General features: G+C 35.7%; 1 protein-coding gene across 1 annotated transcript in view; it reads right to left on the bottom strand.

The window, feature by feature from the left end:
• Smp_127680 (rabconnectin-related) overlaps positions 1-25,178 on the bottom strand; it is a gene marked incomplete at its 5' end in the record, with an annotated part of 111,639 nt that overhangs the window by 43,789 nt on the left and 42,672 nt on the right. The window contains 13 exons of the mRNA XM_018798578.1: positions 410-573; positions 2,031-2,226; positions 4,858-4,955; positions 6,275-6,516; positions 9,764-10,296; positions 11,058-11,193; positions 12,659-12,877; positions 14,712-14,809; positions 15,891-16,103; positions 16,862-16,956; positions 19,948-20,135; positions 20,740-20,886; positions 24,400-24,662. Of these exons, the coding sequence (XP_018653506.1) occupies positions 410-573; positions 2,031-2,226; positions 4,858-4,955; positions 6,275-6,516; positions 9,764-10,296; positions 11,058-11,193; positions 12,659-12,877; positions 14,712-14,809; positions 15,891-16,103; positions 16,862-16,956; positions 19,948-20,135; positions 20,740-20,886; positions 24,400-24,662 (2,592 nt within the window). The remainder of the gene's footprint in view (positions 1-409; positions 574-2,030; positions 2,227-4,857; positions 4,956-6,274; positions 6,517-9,763; positions 10,297-11,057; positions 11,194-12,658; positions 12,878-14,711; positions 14,810-15,890; positions 16,104-16,861; positions 16,957-19,947; positions 20,136-20,739; positions 20,887-24,399; positions 24,663-25,178) is intronic.

A 25,178-nucleotide genomic window follows, 5' to 3' on the forward strand; every position in this document is an offset into this window, starting at 1 on the left:
GATAGAGAGGATAGCAAGAATAATTGCAGCCGAATTGTTTTCCTATGCCGTCTACAATTTATTTACGAACATACAACTGTGACACTGAGTTTATTGTTGCAACTGTCTTGAATGTTTAGTTGATGGGTCTAGTCATTTAAAGTTATACGTAATTGGAGAAAAGAAAACAAATATATCACCATAAAAGCTAAATGAAAGTACTGGAATCAGCATCATGGGTTCAAGATGCTGTCAAAAAAGTTTGGTACTAAGAATTTCTGATTTTCAACAGTCATCTAATTAATATTACTGTTTTGTGAAAACTATCTTCGACAGTCGCTTCAAATACAACAGTCCAAATGAGAGACAGTTTTATGTAGGAATGATAGGAACAAAAAATATAATGAGTACCAAAGATAACATAACATACTTTTATCCAGTCATAACGTGTTTTTAATCGTTTTAATTCTGCATCACGAATTTCTGGAGAAACACTTGATAAATTCATTAAAATACCAGCTATAACGGTACCAGCATTTCTTGTAGTCATTAAATAAGAAGTTGTAGTCAATGGACCAGAAAATTCTGAATGATCTAATGAAAAACAAAAGCAGACAGAAAAATTGTAAGCAAAGGAGAAAATTCATATTACTGCGAAGATAGACATATTTACGAGGGGGATATCAGCAATGATCTCAATGTACAATATATATGTAGCTCCCGACACTTTCTAACGTTCTTCTGTTCATTTAGAAGGTCGGCGTTGCATATTGGCAATAACCCAGCAAACAGTATACTCGATTATGGGGTACGCATTTGCTAACTGAATGGAACTAAACTGATATTGCCAAATGAGATACATTTATTTGACATTGAAAACATTGTAGATGTGACCTCAGTCTACTTTTAAAATTTTCAAATCCTTGACAGTATCGCTTTAAAATTCAATTAAAAATTCCCCATGAGGGAGAGTTGGTCATCCGAGCATCAGCAAAAAGAGTGTCAAAGTGACAGAAGACGATGCTGGAATTTGAATCGAAAGTGTGATACCTTATTGCAGAGAAAACTACAATCAGGAAACAGTGCATAACTAGTCTAGTTATGAAGTAATATGATATTGAGGAACTAGGAGAAAAACTTTGCAATCAGACTAAAAGTGTAACTTCTAAAGGAATGATATCAATCGCAACTAATAAAAACGGCACAAAATCGAAATTCTGCTGGAAAGTACTAAAGAAATACAGTTGTTACATATATTATAAATTGAGGTTTTCCATTTTTGAGACTAAAGATTGCATTTGATCAGTTTCTATTGGCATATGAGCATCTTGAATAAATGGTTTTCATAGTGCCTTTAGTTATACGCTTTTAGCAGAGGTATATTGTGGCTGGCAGTGGAATATATGACATAAGTTTTGTCATTTTCAAGGCTCATCAGTCGAACGTACCTGTATCCTAATGTGAACATTCACAGCGTGACTTGGACGTCGTACATTTCGCTGTAAATAATGAGATGTAAGTACATCAATTTTCTTTCCCAAACAGGATGAAAAGCTCATCATGGATTCTAGTGCTAGTCACGATTTAACATTATTGAATATGATTATACTTTTTTATGTGCTCACTAGTGACTGGCTCCATGAGGTATTTCCTGAAGTTCTAGTGAGAAGCAGTGACCAGTGGAGTTCAACCAGGTCTGTTGGGAGATATCAATTCACTGATGACATTGGTGAATGGTTGCTCAATTTCGTGGATTGGTTGAAGTTAGACATTAACACCGTGGGATGCCGTCTTAGTGGTCTAGTGGTTAAGAGCTCTGGCGTGAGACTGGTGGGTCCTTAGTTCGAATCTCGTGAGGCGGGATCGTGGATGCGAACTGACACTGAGGAGTCTCACAATACGACGAAACGGCCATCCAGTGCTTCCAGGTTTTCCATGGTGGTCTAGCTTCAATTGATTCATGATCTCAACTTTATAAAACATTTAAAACACAAATAAAGCAGAATTTTAAAAAAATGATTTGATTTTCCTCTTTCTTCTTCTTGACTTACCAAAACTAGGTTCATTCAACTTTTCGTCACTAGCAACAACTGCATTGGAAGAAGGATTATTAGTTGAATGAATCGTAGAAGTTATAGTTGTTGTTGTTGTCATAGATGATTTCGTCAAACCAGTCAATGTATTAACAATAGCTAATTCATTTTCAAGCCATTGCCAAACATGTTGACGTAGTGAAACACCTTCAGACTAATGGTGATGAAAGAAAGAAGGTATATAATAACACTGTGAGTAACTTGTTATAGAAATAGAAATCATAATTGGAATATGAATATAGTGGTCTTGAGTGCTGTTAGAGGTATGAGGGCAGTTATCACTTCCCCGTTGCCCACACCGTGGAAAGATTCTTCTAGAGGTACCTGAAAAGAAAATTGGGTTAGAAGTGGTCTTAATGACCTGAGAGCGTGACCGCAGTGCCCAAGGGATAACTGCTTGAGGTCGGTCACACACGACCTTTTTGTGGGTAGTTTTGTGTTAGCTCCGTACTCGTTGGGACCTTACCGCCGTAGACGGATATCCGTGGGATAAGGAGAGGTGTGCATTATTAGAGTCGACCTTTTCTAACCCCATCCCTCCTTGTGGGAAGGCAGCATCGCTGTAATGCTGGTTGTCTGAAGGAAACACCTTACTGCTGTCACACCTCTGTACAGTCAGCAGTACGACTTCGCCTTCGGACCTTGGGTTTACTGTTTTTAGTCTCACCGCTCTTCAAACGACCTGAGGAACGATTGTTCCAGCCAGTATAGCTCGATTGATTCATCACGATAGGGAAGCCCGACCACCACGTCAAGGTAGCAGCAACGGTCGGGCATAATTGAAATAATTTCAGTGATTGAAATATCAAAATAATTACAACAGTTTTATCTAGCGAACTCATTCATTCTCATGGAAGTAATCAAAATCAGAATAGATGGAATAGAACCAGTTAGTTACATTACGTTAACGTTTAGTTATCTATTCCATTGAGATAGGATACGTACCCGTGAATTTGTAGCGTATCCGTTTCTCAATGTTCAGTATTTGGGTGAATTATTTCGTTTATTGAGTAAATTACTGTTGAATATAAGAGCAGAACTTTCTTTGAAGATTTAGTTTCAAGCTTAAATTTCCAATCTACTCATGTTTTCTCATCCGCCAAGTTAGGATCATAACTATTGGTAAAGGATAAGTTGTTCTATCACAAGTTTGATCTCTTTAAATATTAAGCTGTCTCTAGAGCTCTTAAACTCTCTCCGATGCATCAACATAGGGAGAGGGTTTATTTTTGAAGTATTAAATAAAAACACTCTGGTCCATCCGGTTTCGATAGATGCCGTGTTTTGTAATAAAGAATCTTACCATAGGCTAACTAAAAACACAACAGGTACAACAGAGAGGCAAAGAGTATTTGCTACAAAAAATAGGAATAACATTATGAAGGAACGGAGGAGGGAAAAGCTGAGTAACAAACCTGTTCAACAGAAAAATTGTTATCAGTATACACGAACAACTAGAGAACCAATTATAGAAAAGTTATTGGTCAATAAATGTCTTGTAGAACTGTCTTTAATATCAAAAAATGATAAGCTTTCTTTTCAGAGAGTTAGTAAATGTGGGACAATGAGGACACTATTGGGAAGATAATGTTCATGTAACATGTTCAAGCTATCGAATTCGAAGTTTGCAATGATAACACCGATCTATCATGAGTAGATTGTGATTAATCATGAGCATATATAGGTAGATTTTAAAAAAATCAGTGTCTATTAAAGGATACGAACCCAACACACCTTGTGTCTCAATCAGCGACTAATCAAATAAGATAATCAAAACCTCAACTAGTTTTCTGTAAAGTTAGGGTCTGTGAACTAGTCAGTTATGGCATAGAGTAATGAAATCAGCATACAATGACATTCCAAATGACTTAAGAATTGAAGGTAATGTGATTTAATCCAAAGTCATTAAATGCCCCCAAATGGTCTGGGTACCGAGAACGTCCACTATCACTCAACAAATGCTTTCATATAGCCGGGCATACATCGATACTGCCAGTGAGGTCCTACTAGCAGCATTCTTGAGGCGGGAGTGCTGTTTAAGACATCGAAAGGACGAAAAGTGAGTGTCCAACGCGCATATCGGCAAAGCAATAGCAGCATATTTACAATTAAAGAACATTTGGAACTTAAAACAACTTTCAACCGACACCAAAATCAGAATTTTCAATACAAATGTCAACACAGTTCTACTGTATGGGGAGGAAACTCGGAGAACTAAGAAAGCCATCATCCAGAAGATGCAGGTGTTTATTAACAGTTGTCTACGCAAGATACTTCGTATCCGTTGGCCAGACACTATCAGCAACAACCTACTGTGGGAGACAACAAACCAGATTCCAGCGGAGGAAGAAATCAGGAAGAAGCGCTGGAAGTGGATAGGATATAGATTGAAGAAAGCACCCAATTGTGTCACAAGGTAAGCCTTCACATGGAATCCTCAGGGCCACAGGAGAGGAGGAAGACCAAAAAACACATGCCGAGAAATGGAAACAGACATGAGAAGAATGAGAAACAACTGGATAGAAGTAGGAAGGAAATTCCAGGACAGAGTGGGTTGGAGAATGCTGGTCGGCGGCCTTTGCTTCATTGGGAGTAACAGACGCAAGTAAGTAAAGTAAAAGACTCGAAGAGCGCCCTCCCTCCCCCCGCAATGAAAATCACCTGCTTCAGTTTAAGCAACCAGGCAGTATCTCAGCTCTTTTATACCAATGTTTATGAGTTTAAATAAATAAATAAATAAATAAAGCCAATAACATGATACAAAATAAAACAATCATTTGCTTACTTCAGCACCAGCAGCCAATGTACTTAATTCTTCTGCCAAAATTTTTAAACAAGCAATAAATTTCAATTGATCTGCCATTAAGTCCACTATACCTTGATCTTTAGACAAAAAAATAATTGTTGTTTGTTTTGCGCATAAAGAACAAATAAACAAAAATATTAAATATACTTGAAATCATGAGTCAATTGAAGTTAGACTACCGTGGAAAACCTGGAAGCATTGGATGGCCGTTTCGTCCTATTGTGGGACTCCTCAGCACTGCGCATCCACAATCCCGCCTCGCGAGATTCGAACCCAGGACTTTAACATGATACAATAAATTGTATAAATGATCATGTACAATAATTTTTAGGAGAAAAACATGAATTTATTTCTATTTCATAGTTACTTATCAGCTCCTTACAACCTCTAAACATAATTGTATGAATACACTTGGTATTGTTTGTTTGAATCTTCTCATTGATGCTTAGGACTGCAGTTGATCAGTCTCTTATTGGCATATGTGCATACTGTGCGTATTGCCTCGATATAGCCTTAATTCACAAGCATTATAAGTAAAAATGGATAGTGGCTTGCACAAGCAAGTGGTTTCAAGCACTGATGCCACGTCTTGGTTTGGCCGCCCCTAGCTTCCTTCCAACCATCTTCTACACTAGTCAGCATAGCGCGTCGTGGTAATTGGTATTCAGGCATACGTAACACATGGCCTAACCATCTCAGTCGATGAAGATTCATGACCTCTTCAACTGATTTACCATCATTCCCTAATACCCTGCGTCTAACCTCAGTATGACTACTTACCCGGTGATCCCAGCAGATGCGAGCAATATTTCTAAGGCGTCTGTGGTCAAATACTAGTAACCTACAAGTATCTTCTACTCTTAATGGCCATGTTTTACAGTCGTAAAGTAGAACAGAGCGAACTGCTGCGCAGTATACTCGTCCCTTAATTGATAAACGGATATCTCGTCTTCGCCATAGGTGACGTAAATTGGCAAAAGCCAAACGAGCTTTTTGAATCCGTGCTAAGATTTCGTCAGACACCAAACCATTAGGGCTGATCAGACTTCCAAGATAAGTGAATTTGTCGACGCGTTCGACTACTTCACTCCCTATCCTTAGTTCAGGTGTTGACGCAGACCAGTCCTGGAGTAACAATTTACATTAAGATGGATTATAGTTGATGTTATTTCGTGATTAAAATTTTAACGTTAACTCATAAGAACCGACTAGGAAGACAGTTTAATAGTGTTGGTAGCAAGATTTATCACCATTTTCATGTTAACTGTTTTATAACTAAGTACTGTTTCTTGATAAGCCGAAAAATTACTCAAGGTAGAAGTCAATATGGTCTAACATTCTTACCTTGGTTACTTTAAATTATTTACCCATAAAACGAAACAGGATTATTACTCACTTTCAATATTATAACTACCTATCGAATGAATTGAAGGTCGTTGTTGAGCTGATGATGATGACCTTTGTTGTTTTTGATTCATTTGTACTGCACCACTTTTGACATGATCAATAGTATCATCTTGTTCTATTTGATCATCATCATTATCATCACTCCATTCAATTGTAAATTGATTTTGTGTTGTATATTTTTGTAAAGGAACATCAGTTGTCATGAGTGTGAAAATATCATTATCATCATTACTAGTGGTGTTTTAAAAGAGAGATTCAAAAATAGGAATTAAATCTTTTTCCTTATTAAAACATTTCTTTGTAGTTTACAAAATTACGGAATGACAAACATCATATTCCCAGTGTACTAATGAACATTAGTGAACCAAGTCAAATTTGGGAGGAAATCCAAAGAATTTTAGTGAAATGTTATGATTAGTAGAGTCCAACTGGGTCAAGATTGAAACGATAGCATTCGATCAGCACTAAGAAGAACTTGATACGCATGACATTGATCACCACTCAGTGATCAATCAATTGTGATTACATCTCAGTCCTACAGGAGGTCGGTCACGGCCCGAATAGCTCAGTGGTAACGTCTCTGACTGTGAAGCTGAGTGACACGGGATCGAATGCATCAGGGAGCACTAGTTCCCTCAAGATTACAGGTTAAACTTGATGACGAGTGCGAAGTAGCACGAAACCCGGGTCTAGAGTTTCCTGTTGACCACCTCCAACCATCATCTTATTGAAATGAATATTGTTATATCCTAGCAAAGACATGAGTACGGGTAACTTCCGAGACCTATTAACGGACGATTATTCTGTATATATTCATATTGTTTAACTATTGAGTGATTAGATTATGTATATCTGTATTCATCTTATTATAAGCTTCATTTCGACCTATGGATTATTATTATACGAATTACTGTCCCTAAATTACATTCAGTTTATTGATCATTGTATCTCATGTTCACAGCCACATTTGGCTTGATCTTGTACAAATATTATTTCCTATTTTATGATGTGATGCGGTCTATCTGTCTCGTATATAAACCGAGTATGCTTGAAATAAATGATTCGCATAGCAGAAGGTGCAATTGGTGTTTTTGGACTCAAATGGAAGGGTTAGGCGGACAAGGGACCAATAAAGACACTAGACTGCTCATACCAGTTGAACGTCATTGATTTGGCACAGTGTTAATATTGGAAACGTCGTATTCCGATTGGTGGATAAGTCACATGATAAAAAGCCAGACATAAGATCATAAAAAATTGGCATACGGTCTCTATTTTTTATAAAGTCATAACAAATATCATAGGTGGTACTAAATGACGGTCGCTTACTATCACGAATTGACTTCAGCTAATGATGGGAATTACTAGATGCTAACTAAGAAGTCACAAAATGGAGTGCTAGCTGAAGTGGCCGAAGGTTCTGATTTCTATCCTTCATGAGGTCATGAATGCACAATAGCTGAGAAGTTCCATATTAGAAAAAATATTGGGATAGTATTTCTCAGTTTTCAGTCTTTATACAATTGAGGTTAGTTCGTGATGTAAACTAGAAAAATTCAACCACATACAAACTTCACTATGCTAATAAAATACTCTTACTTATCAACAACTAATGGTTTCATGGGGAAAACTAATTTGTACAAATCTAATCTAGATACACTCTACCTAAACAAACTATAACTAACAGTCATGATATTATTTATTTATTTTATTTGAAAATATCAAGGCGAATGTCCGGCGTTTCAACCGGGTTGGTGGACACGGATAGTCCACCCACGGGAGTTGGAAAACCCTGATTCCAAACCAATGATGCACATGGAATCCAGTAACCTGAGGGAACAAATGGCGTATGAATCAATCGTTGGTGACCGACTACCATGAGACTGCATTTCCTCACAATATTCCACTACCTTGTGGATCAGATCCTTAGGTCAAAGGCTCCGGTTGTGGCCCCCTAAGAAAACCACATGCTTCAGTTTGGGCACCTGGGCAGTATCACAGCCTTCACACAAATCAAATGAAATTTGTATGGAGCATATATATCTGGTGCTTCCTTGTACCAGTATTTATGTGTGTAAATAAACAAAACAAAATAAATGATGAATGATATTTTACTTTTGAAACGAATAAAGAAAGAAGTGAACAGTGGAAAATATTTTTTCTTCAACAAATCAAATTTTCAAATACTTGCCGAAGTGAAATCACATCAGATTATACCGCTCTTGTGGCGATGAAAGATGGAATTTTACAATTAGGAGGGTAGAATTATGTTCTGAATAAATAAACTGAATTGTAAACAGAATTGTGAACAAATACGGAAGTGTTGTGTATTTTCAGTACAAATGAAATCCAACGTTTACGGATGTCGATAAGTATAGCGTTGCGGAGATTGCTGAGTTTCATTGAACTCATGAACCGATCAATGGTAAATCGCTATAAAAAACCTGGAAGAACTAAACGGCTAATTTGTCCCAGTATGAGACTCTTCAGTGGTAACCAACATCAACGACCTTGCGCACGCATCGAACCCATGAACTACGGTTTTTGCGATTATTTATAAGATCATTATTATAAAATTTGTTACTATAAAAAGTTACACGTCGTAAGATATTTTATGATACCATCTGGAATGAAAAACAGATTATTCAATCAACTATTGATTGACCATCAAGTAGTGACCAATGCCATGTTTGTCTAGTCCTGATTAGTGAAGATCGAATTCAATAGACTAAGTTGTAACGTGATCATTAGTCTAAGTGGTTCAGCAAACAACCCGAAAAGATCGTTGGTAGCATGTTCACATTGGAGTTTAATCGGTACAATTCGATCATTAATAAGAGACAATGCAAGCATAACAGTGATCATTACTAAGTGATCAATCAATTGACATATCACAATTTTTCAGAGGGTCAGTCTTAGAGTGAGTAAATCATTGGTAACGTTTCATACGATGAAATTGAGTTACGCCAGTTCGAATCGTAGACAAAGGAGAAGCTCTTTAAAGATTTCATATGTCTCTTGGTGACTAGCATCAATTAGTACAACACCTAGGATCTAGAGTTTCTTGTATATCCCTTTGAATTTCCCTATAACTAAGCGGATTTTTTCTGGTAGTCTATATGCCAAATATTAAAAACTTAACAGTGTTAGAACTTAGTCCAAGTTTATTATTGAATTTGATATGGAGAGCCGACCATAAGTAGCAAAAGGTAAATCGATGATAATCAGAAGTGACCTGAAGGTCGAGTGTATTTCATTGGGGTCAATTTCCTAAGGATAGAGTGGTATATATATATATATATGAGTATTTGTGCGTTTCATTCAGTAGTCCGATACACTTTCTCACTCAATTAGTCAGTTGGGGGGTTGGCGCATAGCATACCGTGCATCAGTATCAGATTTCGGACAGCGCACATCATAACATAATTAATCCAAGATGAAATGGTCCATATATGTTTGAATACTGAACTAAACATACCTTTGTTTATTTACTGATTGCACGCCAATATCTGAAGAGAGTCCCGATTGACGTCTTGATTTACTTTCAATAGATTCATTAATTGACATTCTATGTAGACCAAGTGTAGATGATGAATTGAAAGATTCCAATGGTGGTAATTTAGTCAAAACTTCCAATGCTAATGTTGGACAACCCAATATAAAATAATGATGAGCAGTACGAAAGTATAAACGTCTTTCTAAACTTTTTACATGATATAATGTACAAGAATTGATTAGATTTGGGGCTTGTAAACGTTGATGACGTAAAACTAATGGATGTGATTGTAGATAAGTGTAGAATTTGAAAACGCTTGGACATACAGATGACGGTTTTGAAGTATCCCTACCGGTTATGAAGCTTTGACTACCACTAAGATATTGAGGATGTTGTGGACTTTGATATATTGCATCGGTTAAACTATCTCTCCTTTCCGATATGAAAAAGTCTTCAGCATTACTTAGTATTTCAGGTCCTTCTAATAATGTTTGCAAAGCAGCTAATGGATCACCCTGAAATATAAGTAAAAACCACAAAATGTGAACATATATCAAAAAATGTTTGACTTCATGACAAATTATGATCATTCAAATAATAGACAGGTTCTTTTCCATAATACAGTAATGTCAGATGTTCGGTGATTTGCGGATCTGAAATGCAATGGAACTCATTTATCGAATATTATCATTATTATTTACTCCCTGAATATACCTGATACTTTGATATGATGACCCAATAAAATGTTATACCTCACCTTGTCTCATGGATTTCCACCACCAGCAATAAAGTCCTTAAATTATGGAAGTAAAACATTATAAAACCTCTGGCAAAGTGGCTATGTGACTGGCCTAAAGTAGTTGTTTCTTGGGCTACGAACTCACACTCCTGGTTAGATATGACTACTTTAAACCCAGTTTCATTTCCAGGTCCTTTAAGACGAAATGTCATTTTACGATATGAAGAGTCGACCACTAAACTCTAAGAGGATTTGCGATCCTCTTTTTCACAATCAAATCTCTTTGTTCCTTTTTACTGTTTCTTCTACAACGAATACCAATACTTTTCCTTTGACTGTATCACTATTCCTAACGACTGGTTTAGCGTAGGCAAGATGTTCGTCCACAAACCAAAAGACGAACATATTGGAGTAGCAGTTCACTATGTTTTACTTAGAGTGTTGAATAAGGCTATTATTCTTACTATTTTTAATACGAAAGTTAAAAAAAGAAGTCAAATAGGATATAAAGACAAATTAACTAACTAACTAACTAACCAATGTCCAAAACGCCATACTTCTTAGAAATGGATCTTGTTGTTTAAGTATATGTTCCTTCAGAAAATCTTGATATGTCGAGGAGGATGTTGTTGTCTGTTGACCTGGAATACCTTGAGCCGATGATGTATAAAGTCTGTCAGTATTTAAAAAAAGTAATAATAATAAAAACAATTTACTGTACAAATTAAAATGATAGGAAATATAAAGAGAGAAAGATTGCAGTAGTATTCATTGAGTAATAAGAGAAATTGAATGAATAAGCAATGAATATAAGCTGAATTATACACATTGGATTCATTGTTGATCAGATTTTATCAAGAAAGTTACCGTGTGAACAATATTCTCAGTGACGTAAAATGATGAGCACTATTTTTCAAGGTTAAGTGATTTGAAATTAGTTATCAGAGAAGTCAGTCAGTCAGCTACAACGTAGGACTAGGCACACATATGCATCGGTCCAAGTTGCCATACCTCGTTAGCACAAGATGTACACCGGATTCATAGAAAATAGTTAATTTAGTGGAGGTACTATGTAAATCATCGGTTGTATACAAGGATATTGTATACGAAGGAAGAACGTTATGAAGCAATTTTAATCTTAAGCTGAGAGGGAAGATAAAGCGTGTATACACGTGCACCTTTGGGCACTGCGGTCACGTTCTCAGGTCATTAAGACCACTTGCAACCCAATGTCCTCTTCAGGTACCTGTAGAAGAACCCTTCCAACGGTGTGGGCAACCGGGAAGTGATAACTGGCCTCATACCTCGAACAGCACTCAAGACCACTGTATTCATAATCAATCTCCTTCACAGTTATCAGAAAAGCCTACACCTAAATTTCAGGTAAGCTGGAACTCGTTAGTAAGGTGTACTTGAAAATCTAGAAAGAACGGATAGTCTCGATATAAATCATACTCATACGAGTACGGCTATTTCTTTCTAGTATAATTCTGCTTAGCAGTGTTTACCATAAGGCCATATTTGAGAGTGAACCTGGTCAACAGTTTGGAATTATTGATCAAAACAGGAAACTATGAAAGTCGTCACAAAAATAAGGTAGACTGATTGCATTATTATTATTATTATTATTAATGGCTTTATTCAAAGTATTTCAACAATTTTCTTCTCCTTACTTCTTGATTGATCCTGACGACAAACATTTAGTGGTCGCCAGCTAAATGTTAGTAGTTCAGGAGTCGACATCTAAATAACGTTCATTCCTTTCAATGAATATTGCCAGCAGCTAGAATGTTTCTGATTAAGCTTTTTTGTAAGTTGTACAGTGCAAGGATGTAAACTTTGCACAAACGCAACTGAATGGGTTGTGCAATCAATAGACATAATGGTGTTTTACAATAAACACAAAAACATATAACTTGTTGAAATATCTAGATGGTAAGCACAGGTAGCTCATATATTCAAAAAGGTAGCCTTCAGGTCAACCTCTCCCAACCAAAAAAAAAAAAGCAAACCTAACAACCCTTTCACGTACAAGAGCAAATAGTGTTTTATAAGGTTGGTGATGTTTCGTTAATTTAAAAGTTTCAGTTAAGATTACAATATACATACATGAATATATATTATCTAAATTAACGTACCTAACTAATACAATAGCCATTTGTAAATCTTTCAAAGTATCCAAACAAACACGTACTGCATCATTTAAACATCCAGCCAATAAGAATAATCCAGCCGCTTGAAGATATTTATGTTGACTTAGTAAACGGAATGCATTTAATTTAGCTTGACGACATGCTGGTTGACCTGGTGTAAAATCGGATCGGAAGAAATTCTCCAATGTTTTATTGCCAGTGGTTCTGGTAGTTTTGTTTTTTTAAAGTAAGATTAAGTAACAGGTAAGGAAATGAAAATAAAATTGCAAGATTAGTTGTATTTATTTTATTTTATTCAAACACATAAAAATTGGCACAGAGGGACACCAGATATATATGCGCCACACAAGCCACTTGATTTGTGTAAGGGCTGTGATACTGACCGGGCGCCTAAACCGAAGATGGTGGATTTTTAGGGGGCCACACCCCGAGCCTATGACCTAAAGGTCTGATCCACAAGGCAGTGGAGCATTGTAAGGAGATGCAGTCACATGGTAGCCTGTCACCAACAATTGGTTCATATGCCATTTGTTCCTTCAGGATACTGGAGTCCATGTACACCATTGGTTTGGAGTAAGGTTTTCCAACTCCCCTAGGTGGACTTTCCGTGTCCACCAAACCGATTAAAGCGCCGGACATTCGCTTTCCGTCCTCTAAATTTCGTAAACAATAATAATGCCACGAAAAAGCAGTGAATAGGACTTACCTGGCAGAGGCTATTTACGCGTGGCCATGTGAGAGCATTTGGAGAGGGAGAGCGGACTTTCCCCACTCTCGGCCGTACCAGGGCAAAATTAGTTGTATAGTATTTACGATACATAATTTAGACTGTATTACATAAATAAACAGGTCTCTTTTAATATGTACACACTCAGAGAGTTAGTTTGATGAGTGTACATCACAAACAATGAATTAAAAAGCTAATAGTTTTTAAGTACTACTGAAATGATTTATGAGTAACACTTTTCTTAATGTAATTAATTGAGAGTTATGTGATCATAAGAAAATGATCAAGAAAAAAAGGCAATAACCAAGTGGTATCAACTAATTAAAGGTTAATTCATTGCTATATTATCCTATAACTATAAATAAATGAACGACACGTGTATAATATATCTTGATGTTAGGGTTTCCTTAAAATGAAACATCTTAAATGAAAAGTCTCCCTACAGCTTAACATTGTCCAGAACATTTCTACAGTTAAATAGTGAATAGAACATAAAAAAGGTCAGTAAGTAAGGGAGAAGGTCATATTCATGTAAAGGAATACAAAGGTAACCATAGGTCAACACAATAACATTGATATGTTGAAAGTCATTAGAAATTTGCCCAAACTGATAAAGAAGATAAATAATCATTTAATAAGAAAACTTAGGTGGAGTTTTGTTCTCTGAGATAGATGGCTTGGTCATAGAGCTTTCACTGGTGTTCTGAACAACATCATCAGCACAAACTTCAGGTAGAACTGTTTGTTCATTAGATTTAGAAACGTTGCCAAAGAGGAGGTGAGTAGGGTGCAGTTCTGCGTGGTTGGAAGAGAAAAATGCCAGTTGGTGCAGGAAAAAGGCGTTGAATGGAGTGCTCTGGAGAGACAGAGCTGCCTGTAACAGTCGCTGTTGACGAGGGGAATTAGGACGTCCGGTTGCTAGGGAGACATCGGAGTTAGATGACCCGGCAGGTCGAATTTGCTGTCGAGGTCGGCACACAGGCGGACTCGATATTTTTGCGAAAATCCTAAAGTTTGTGCTGATGTTATTCAAAAGAACAATGAAATCTCTATAACCAACCCATGTAGCTCAGCGAAAAAAACTCCACCTACATCATGCACATGAGCTACAAATCTTCCCCATTATTCAAGTAAATTTCCTAAAGAATTCTGATAGTATGAAAGAGTTTTAACATTTTCTTGGTTACTGAAAAATTTCCTCGGGGAATAATAGAGGGCTTAATAGCTGATATCAAAAATTAATGCGGGCAAAAATAATGCAACGACAATGAACACTTTTGTTTAGCAAAATAAAATGAGTAAGACATTTACTTGAATAATGCAGCCACCATTTTGGCTTTATGCATAGCCAGATAAAAGACAGCAGATTCCATTGGATCTTTAGTGTTTTGAAATGCTGTACGAGCCATCTGTTAGAAAACAATATGAATAAAACAAATGAATGCATTTCAGTTTATTGAACCGCTCCTAGCTTTTTTTCAACCTACTTCTCTATCTGACAACATAGCCTGTCAAAGTAGGTGGTGGTTAGGCATCCTAAAAGCGATGTCTCAGTAACCTAATTTAATAAAAATTTACTACTTCATTAATCCATTTGCTAACTTTATCAAGTACATCATGCCTAACACAGAAATTGCTCACCAAACATGCTTGGATCATTGTTTAAGGTGGTTAGAAGACTCAAATTTTGTCCGAGTCTTCGTCAAACAAAAGTATATCATCTACGTGTTCTGAATCAACGCGTAAATCTTTTGGTAGTAAATCAAGTGGATAGACCTATCGAATACCGCCTGAGATTGGTAATTTTGATGACAGTTCGCTATAAGCTCTGACTACATCAGCAATTAATTGGAGATACAAAAGACAATCAGTGGCGGAGATTTAACGGTATGCGCATAAGAAAGTAGATATCACTGGGATTTCGCTTTAAAAATCAAGTCACCCGGTCGATTGATCATAATAGAGAACGTGAACCACACACGAATATTGTGACATTACACACAATAGAATACGATATTATCGTCAGATTTGTTAGTTAAACTAATTCAATATTCATTTTAAAAGTATGGAAAGATTGTTGGATTGCAAAGAGATGAACGAAAAGGGAGTTGTTACACTTTTAAATGTATGGGAAGACAGTAGTAATTTGGTAACAATACTTATTGTTCATAACAGTGTTTACCTACTTATAAGTAGTTTCAATCTCATAATCATTTGTTTGACGAATGATATGAACTTAACACAGTTAGAAGAGTTATACTAATTTTACATGGAATAGGTTGTTTTTTTTGAACACATTGATAGGATTCGAGGTAAACACAAAGCTTTTAAAAGTTCCTAGATGGACGTAGTCGAATAAGAGCAAATACTTGTGAAGAAAGAACAAACAATGCATACACATTTTACCCAGTTTTTGGACTGTATCTTGTCCTATAGTTACTGCATGCATACATAATTGTTAACACGCAGACCATAATAATATGTACATACTTTTTCAGCGCAGCGAATCAGAAGACTTTCACTTCGTATCCACCAACCACAACCATATCGTTTGAAATCTGCCCAATTTAATTCTAATGAATCAGTACCGCTGACTTCACCACCGCTTAGTTGATTAGAAACAATTGGTAATTGTGATAGAAGTTCTTCTTGTGAATCCGAATGATATGCCCATACTAGACTGGAATTAGTTAGGCCAGAAGACTGAAATGCAATATATCAGAGATAAAAAAAAATCAATATGTACATTATCATTATGAAAGTATTCACCGTAATAATAAAAATAAGAATAGTGACAATAATAAAAATGATTCTGTGGAGCTTTGAACTAGCGACATTAATGTCTGTTACATTCATCAACCCCGTTAAAGTAAACCATAAGTGGCTAATGGATGGTCCCAGAAATACTGCTATGGATCATATTTCGAGTAGACTTTGTATATAATGAACGAATATACTATACTTATCAACCATTACCCACTCTATATTGTCTCAGTGTATAATGTTGTTTTTGCAAGAGCCTCAAATTTTGTGACAGGTGCTTAAACTTTAAAACTACTGAATCGACATCAATTCGTGATAAGATGAAACCATTTTCCAATATTATTCATGGGTAATTATCTCATACCTGGAATGGGTGAAGTTCACTGATCACAACTTCTCAATAGAACCCTGGAACAACCTACTGAAATCAGCCACTAGTAAGTACATGATTATTTTTAGAGATTTGTAGAGATTGTTGACTTTTATAGTTTATATCATGGACTATCCTTAGTTAGGCAACTTCTGAATGTTTCTCTATGGATTTTCATAAATCCTTTACACTGAGAATAATGTACGATAATGCATCTATAGAACAATTAGGCCCTATTAAACCGAACCGACTTGTATGAAAATGTTAATGTTGAAAAAAACCAGAAAGAAACGATCAACATTGTTAAAAATGAAGCGATGAAACTTACAAGAAGTTGCGATCGACGTGCAGGTGGCAATGTTTTACTTAAATAAGAATATAATTGAACTGTTAAAAGAAATCGAAGACCACACTCATCTAAACCTTTATAAAGGAAGAAATCAACAACGACAAATTTACGCCAATTATGTTCTAATAAAAAGATAGAATGGTAAAATATTTGCTTAAAGTTTACAACACAACTGATGTTGTTGAAAAATTATTGAGAACTAGGAAATAACAGATAGTATTTTAGTCTTAGTGAATGACTCCTCAGTTGTGTGCTTCGACGAATACACCATATAGGATCGAGATTAGGATTCAATGGTTTAACATTTATAAATTTAATCAATCCTCGATATTCTGAAGACATCTTGTATTGACCTTAGTAGGTAAACTATCACAAGCTCGATATGGATGAACTCCATTGGTCATAGTTTCTCATCAGAATTCCTGAGATTGTTTGCCTCTTAAATGAACAATCATTGAAAATTAAGGTCAATTTGTAATATAAACTACGAAAGAATCAGTAATCTACCAAAGTCAGTTACACACTAAAAATACACAATAATCATGTTAACGAAAGGTTATGTTGTAGAGAGAGCTGAATTGAACCCGATTAATGTCCATAGAATAATTGTAACCTATGGATTCAAGAATTCAGATAACATTGGAAGAGGGGCGTCTATTCTTGAAATTTCAACGAAAATAATGATTCTTATTATTAATTTGTGCTTTCAAAGTATGCTCATTATTTATAGTTTAAATTTTCATGTTGCTGATATTAAAGACTATAATTGTTTAGTCCATAATGGTATATGTAGATCCTGAGTAGACTGTTTCTAGATAGCTATTAGAGTAGCAGATTTTTGGTATAGTTGAAATCTCGGTGTAAACATCAACACTGGGAAGCAGTTATTAAGGAAGTTCCGTAAAAGGATTCCACTGTTATTCACAACCCGACTTTATTCTCTGTGCTTATTTTTTATACTATTATTGATAATATTCATATGTTTTCAAATTTTGTACAGTACAGAGGTACTATACGGAACTGGAACTTAGAGAACTACCACAACCAACATCAAAAAAGTACAAGTATTTACAAGTAGTTTTCTAATATCACTAATATTTCTACTACTCTGCCATTTGTTTTGATAACTTCTTATTGAGCTGATATGCAGTAGCAACTTGAACTGATGAATATATGTCCCCGGGTTCTAGGTTCCGTATAACTGATTGGCTAACGTAATATTCAGTAAACAGTTAAACAATGATAACTGAATGATTAATGTGAAAATTGGTTTAATTTACAGGAATGCATTTTTCACTAAATGATTTCATTAGCTTTACACTGTTGAGAAGACTGATACTAGAACGAAACCACCGTCTAGTAATCCCGATGTTTCAATGGTACTCTCAACTGAGGATAAGCTCTAACAATTGGAATCTAAAAATACAAACTTTACATTTTAAATACTAGTTTTAAAACTTCTAAGGATGAAACACCAATCTATATATCAGTCAGTCAGTCAATCACAACGTAGAACTTCGTACGTACATACATCAGTTCGAGTTGCCATACCACATTAACACAGAGATGTAGTTGTCCATTTAAATCCCATAGTGGTAGGAGTAGTAAGAGTATAAGCAGTAATCGGAAAGACTAGGGTTTGAAGATGTTATTGAAGGAGTATAATCCAATGAAATAAATTTGGAAAGAGAACACAAAGAGTGGATGCACCTTCTCCATTGCAAACGATTTTGAGTCATGTCATTCAAGATATCTAACCAACAGTTGATATCATCTCACGGATCCCAACCAGGTAGTCTACACTTACCAACATGGCTCAATCCACTTGTCAGTGACTTCATGGATTTGTGCCACGTTTTGGTCTGGCCGCCTCTAGCTTTCTTCCAACCTACTCCTACACCATAAAACATCGCACGTCGGGACAGTCGGTTGTTGGGCATACGTAACACGTGTCCCAGCCATCTCAACTGATGAAGTTTCACCAATCTCTATATACGAGTTGATTGCTAATATCATTATAACTTGTGATGACAAAGATTGAATTCAAGAAGATTAAAGGAACATTTTTTAAACTTATGGAACGTACTGCTTATCCATTTGATTCAGTTTATTGTATTTTATTAATTTATTTGCACTTTTAGAAACACTTTTTTCTCATTGAGGTTACAACGGAAATAATCATGGATAATTATGTAACTTAAATCAAAATAATTAATTTAAATACAGTAAGCCAATATGCATTTTAATTAGGTACGCTTTATTTATCTAATCAATAGAGATGAGTTCGTTAATGGATTAATTATTGATAGTTGTATATAAATTTAAGTGCCAAGACTATTCGGTTAGTTATTTGGTTAGAATTAAACTCACTCTCTATTAACTATATAAAAGGAAAGCATAAAACTGTCAGATAGTAGTGTTGGGAGGGTTTCCGAGAACTACAACGGAACTTCCAGAAGCTCTAAAGGAGACGAAGAGTTTCTATCCAATCAGAACATGATGGAGCTTTCTAGAAAATCAACGTGGTATGCTACCATTGGACAGTAGCATAACATGCCTCTTTGCGAATTGACTGAATTATAATGTTGATATAACAAACGCTAATATCTATAAATACCCATGATTTTCTGTACATTTTGATTCTTACTAACAAGCACACCTCTAGTCTTCTGATTTGCGACTGTGGGATTCTATACGTTTGAATGCCGTCGTTGCAAACCGTATTCTGCGTTAATCAAGTAGCGAACTTAACACTGGAGACGGAGTGTACCAATAGCAATTCCAATTACTCTTGAACACGTTGAATCTACACTTGAACGTCAGGAAAAACCGTATGAACATTTTCAAGTGCCTATCCTGGAGATGCTAACGCAACAAATTAATCTTAGTAACAAAGGACCAATTCCATCATTAACTCTACCCATGAATTAAGTAGCAAACAACACATTACTAGCCTCGGGACTCAGAATGTGGCTTGAAACCAAGTAGACAAATCTGTACTTGGCAAATGAGTTGATAAACAAAATGGAACTAATAGTAATAATAAAAGTAATAATAATAGTAACCTTCGTTAGAATCCTGTTTGATCGATAATCTTCGTGGCAGTTGATCCAGCTTCTTCTCATTAGTTGATGAATTGACTTTTGATAAGCAATCCGTAATATTGGAACGTGTCTTCGCCATTAAATCAGCTATACCCAATAAATACATTTGATCTAGTGATGATAGACCGGGTAATCGTTGAGTTGACAAACTATGTTGAAGGATAGAGGAGTATTGATTCGGTGATAATGAAAAGTTTATAATAGGTGTGATATTAGTAGAATGTGAAAGTAAAGATAATTAATTAGGCAGATGATAGATTTATCAGTAATTATCTAATAAAATTACTAAACTTCTAGACGGAAATGGATGATGCCTAGTCATGGAATCAAAGACGTGTGTGCCGTCTTATTTAGGACTGACCAGCTGGATGTACCCGTGTCCCCAACAGGATACACATATTCCAAGAGAGGCTGGTCAATTGGAGTCGTAAACATCATGGGGAGATCCAACAACCAATACATAGGAATTAAAATTAGAAATATACATAATAATAGTGTAAAGCAACTGTCCAATAATTATTAAACTCTTTTTTAGAGCTTACTTACCAGGTACCGATTCGTGTATTTAGCATCAAAACATACTCTAATTGTGATGGGCAGTGATAATAAGTGGTTGCCTAGGCCGATGAAGATGTAACGCAGATAGAATCTGTAATTTGTCGTTTAAGAATCAAAAGTTTTAACCTCTGAGTTACCGTCCCATTTATGAAAAACTAATTCGCTAAACTTTTTAATTAAAGAAGAAACACTTACTGATCAGCAAGAAGACGAGCATCATCTTCTGAAAATTGTATACTACGAGCTAATGCTGCAGGTTTCAATGACCATATACTAAACCCATATAAATGTGATGATTTGTTCGCAGATGTATTGAATGATAGATTTGAATGATGAATATTTCTTGATGGATTACTTTTATCTATTAGATCATAATCGTCATCATCATTATTCGAACTGAGATTTAGATCATCATCCTAAAGACGATGAAAGAGAATAAAGTAAAACGACTGTAGAAGAATTCGTCAAACGATATATAATGACATCAGTCCATAGGATTACGTAATCATTTAGAAAAAAACAATGAGCAATCTATTACATGAAGCATTCATTGTTTTGTATACATTTATCACATTAAACAAGATTGGGGCAAGATTGAACTTTCTGATATAACATATGCATTAAAATACTTTTCTTCCCACAGTATATCACGACACTACGTTTATATAGTAAAGAGATTCGAATGGTTGATCCAGTTCACAGTACCACTACATTGAGGTTGGGAGGGTTTCGAGGACCCATAGATGCTAAGCTCCCGATTCTTGTTCATTGGGCACTGTGTCATTTGTAAAATAAATCATTGTCGGTTCTAGAATTTATATAAGCGAATATTCAGACTCGAGAATACAAATGCTCGCATAATACACGGCTCAATCACAAAGAACTCAATAAAACTGAAGAATTCGTTAAATTTGAAGGCAAAATATGAATTTTGTATTTTATTTTCAGTGTTTACCCAACATTTTCGTCGGTTGCTTCTTAAAATTAGTATTTATTTATTTAAACACATAAATATTAGTACAAAGGGGCATTAGATAAATATGCGCCTCACAAATCTCATTTGATTTGTGTGGGGGCTGTGATACTGCACAGGTGCCCAGACTGAAGCAGGTGGTTTTCTCAGGCGGCCACACCCCGAGCCTTTGACCTACATTTCTGATCCACAAGGCAGTGAAGCATCATAAAGAGATGCAATCCCATGGTAGTCGGTCACCAACGATTGATTCGTACGCCATATGTTCCCTCAGGATATTGGAGCCCATGTGCACCATTGGTTTGGAATGAGGGTTTACCAACTCCCCTAGGTGAACTTTCCGTGTCCACCAACCCGGTTAAATCGCCGGATATTCGCTTTTCGTCCTCTCAATTTCGTAAACAACACCCATGGTGTGAGAAGGCAGTGTGTAGGACTTCCCTGGCAGAGGCTATATATTCGCGTGGCCATGTGAGAGTATTTCGAGAGGGAGAGGACTCTCCCCACTCTCGGCCGTACCATGGCATTTGGGGGCAAAATTAGTATAATTCAAGAGAATATGTTTCATGAATTGAATATCAGCTGAAAGTCATTCGAAAACTGGTAACTAGTACAAAACTGTTGTTTGTTTTTTATTTACTACAGTTTAAGACAATATTCGGAAGTTGGGAGATGGAAGTTAAAAGTCTAATAAGAAGATAAGAACGTGTGGAGTCATCTAAGTTGAAAATGTAACAATAATATGGAATAAAGATTTGAAAAATAAAGGTTGTCGAAATGTAATCCTAAAGATACGTCATGTGCTTGAACACTTATATTCCGATTGTTTAACCACCTCTTAAACCCCAGAAATCGTCTATTGCTGAACCATAAATAAGAATTATAAGTCTAGATGAATGTAACGTTTATTTTCCAGATTAGTTCTTGTACACAAAACAAGGATAGTTATAGGTTTACCTGTGACCTTAAAACTCTAGAAGATTCCAGAAAACATGATGAAATCGGTTTTAAATAAATCAATAGTTGTTCTCTTAAGATAATGATCGCATAAATCGTCATTGTCTAGAATTTTCTCAGATGTTTCTGAACGACTGTGATTAGCCAAAAGCACTTTCGATCTCACAGTCGATACTTTTTATCACAATACTTAAACATATATGCTAACTTTATATATGTAAACAATCGGATGGTGAGGAGTCTTAAACCAGAATAAAATGAATTTTGTTCACTTTGGGATTGAAAACTTCCCTTCGAAACGAGTAACATCAATCAAGTTAGAAAGAGTGTGGGTTTTTGTTCATAAAAAAACCACCGGTAGAAAAAGAAGAAGGAATTTCATTAACCAAGTGTTATACATACTTGTATTTCAAAGATGCTTGATTCATCAGCTAGTCCATTTTCATTATTCCACTCATTTATAGAATCTAGGAGGGATTAAGAGGTTGTTGTAGGAAAAAGGGAGGAGAGGCATTATGAAAGTAAGCATTAAAAATACAAGATAATAGTCCTTATAGAAGAACTTTACTCATTCAGTAGGCTAAATATAACACACTTGCTGTCAGATGTGACAGTCCCAGATTCAACTATGATAAAGTCGTGGATATGAATTAGTGAAGAGTTTTATATCGGGACAAAACAGCTATTCAACTTATTTTGGTTCTGAATGGCTGTTTAGTCAAAGTTAATCTACCTTTCAATTGTAATTAAGCGAGATTTCCCACATTTTTTTGTCTTTTCAATGTGAAAACCTTCTTTATTTACTGATTTCTTGATATTCTACTATGTCATTTTATTACCTTCTTTCTATAGACATGTCTACACATAGAAGCTTCTCAGTTTGCAGTTGGTTACAATCAGAAGCATATAGAGTCTTCAAGGATTTTATGTCCACTGAAAGAACAAAATGCTTACCACTCATGGTCACGGTTAGAAACATCACCATTGAGATATACTGAAATAAGTGTAAGAGGATTAGTTGCACTACATAATCCCTGAAGAGTAATTCATGATTAAACATTTTCCGGTTAAACTAACTGTGTCATTATCAGTAAACTAATCAATGTTGATTCCTTAATGATCAGATTCTATAGTTATGATCAGTATGGTGAAATGAGATCATGTGTTCTACATTGCTGCGGTGTTCTGCACTATTTTGGCGACTCAACAGAGCTAAACTGACTAAAATATTTGTTCATTGAAGTCACACTGAGTCGAACAGATTATTTCAATAGTGGTAAGAGAAAAAGCATTACATTGGAAATCCAATGATGAGGTTGTACTGTTGACTGTACTGAGGTGCGGCGGCAGTAAATTGTATCATACGGATAGCAAGTACAAGATAATGGCTCAGTTTTTACATATATAAAAGAGGGATAGAAAACGTCAGTTCTCAGAAAAGGAAAGCCTATTGTCAACAGCGTTGTAGTATTAAAAGTATTGGTTTCCGCTTGTTCACAGTGGAATCCGATGTTTTAACGCGAAAATGTTTGTTTTAATTGGAGCCGGTTATGTCAAGTACCCTGTCTATTGTTACATATATTGTAGTTGGTAAGGATTCAGATGGACTTTGTTGTTCAATTACATCATCGAATTATCTTTGTGTCCAAGCTATTGGAATTTCGGATTGATGTCAATTATATTTGTATTCAACATATGTGATTTATTATGTTTTGAATAGTCAGTGGAAGTCGAATACTTAGTTTTGTAATGCAAGCGCTTACGAACTTCAACACTTTACACTTTCTTCTATAGAAGCTTGAACTGAAACAGAATGGAGCAATATACAACATTGTTTATCACTGACTGAGTGTATGATAAAGAAAAACTTTTTTCTGAATCAACGATTTACCCAAAACTGTAGGATTAAAACTCAATGAAACTACGTACCGAAATGTTTGTTCGATTTCACATCTGCATTAACATCGGTTACTTGCAACGAATCAACAGCTAATAGAACGTACAAAGGCAAAGGAGGTATTGTATGCGTTTCTAAAAGATTATTTGAAGTATGATGTATATGAGATATTGAAGACACTGGTTTAGATGTTGTATCATTTATTCTTTCTGTTGTTGTCGACATTTTTGATGTTATGGTAGTGTCAAATGACTCGATAACAAGATTGGTCAGTTCTGAATTTAAATTACCCTACATAAACAACATAGAAGAATGCGAATTCGTAAATGAAAAGGGAATTAACTATTGAAAAAAAGGGAAATTAGCAAAGATTAAAGGTTTTCACTTGAGATGATGATTGTATAGTATTTGGCGGATTCATATCATTATCACAGGTGGCAGATGTGGAAGAAGTTGAAAACAGATGATAAAGGTCGGAATTAATTCATTCGCTTCAAACCGATAAAAACAGAAAAGCCATGGATAACATGCATATATAGAATACATAAGTTAGAGACTTATACACTCCGTAGTATACATATAGGTGTAGGTCCGATTTCGTTTCCTTGTCCGGACGCCGAATCCCCAGCAACAGTGGTGAATGAATAAATCGATTGCCCACAAATCATCTGGGTTGTAAATAGTCTATTGACCATCAGCTTCTTTAAGCTCATATCACAAACAAGTTTGATGCCGACCCTGTCCACTGAGAACGGCACAGTTTACAACTGTCGATCTGGTTCGCACCAGACCTAATGGGCCATCCTA

This window comes from Schistosoma mansoni, chromosome 7 (genome assembly GCF_000237925.1).
Source record: "Schistosoma mansoni strain Puerto Rico chromosome 7, complete genome".
Lineage (NCBI taxonomy): Eukaryota > Metazoa > Platyhelminthes > Trematoda > Strigeidida > Schistosomatidae > Schistosoma > Schistosoma mansoni.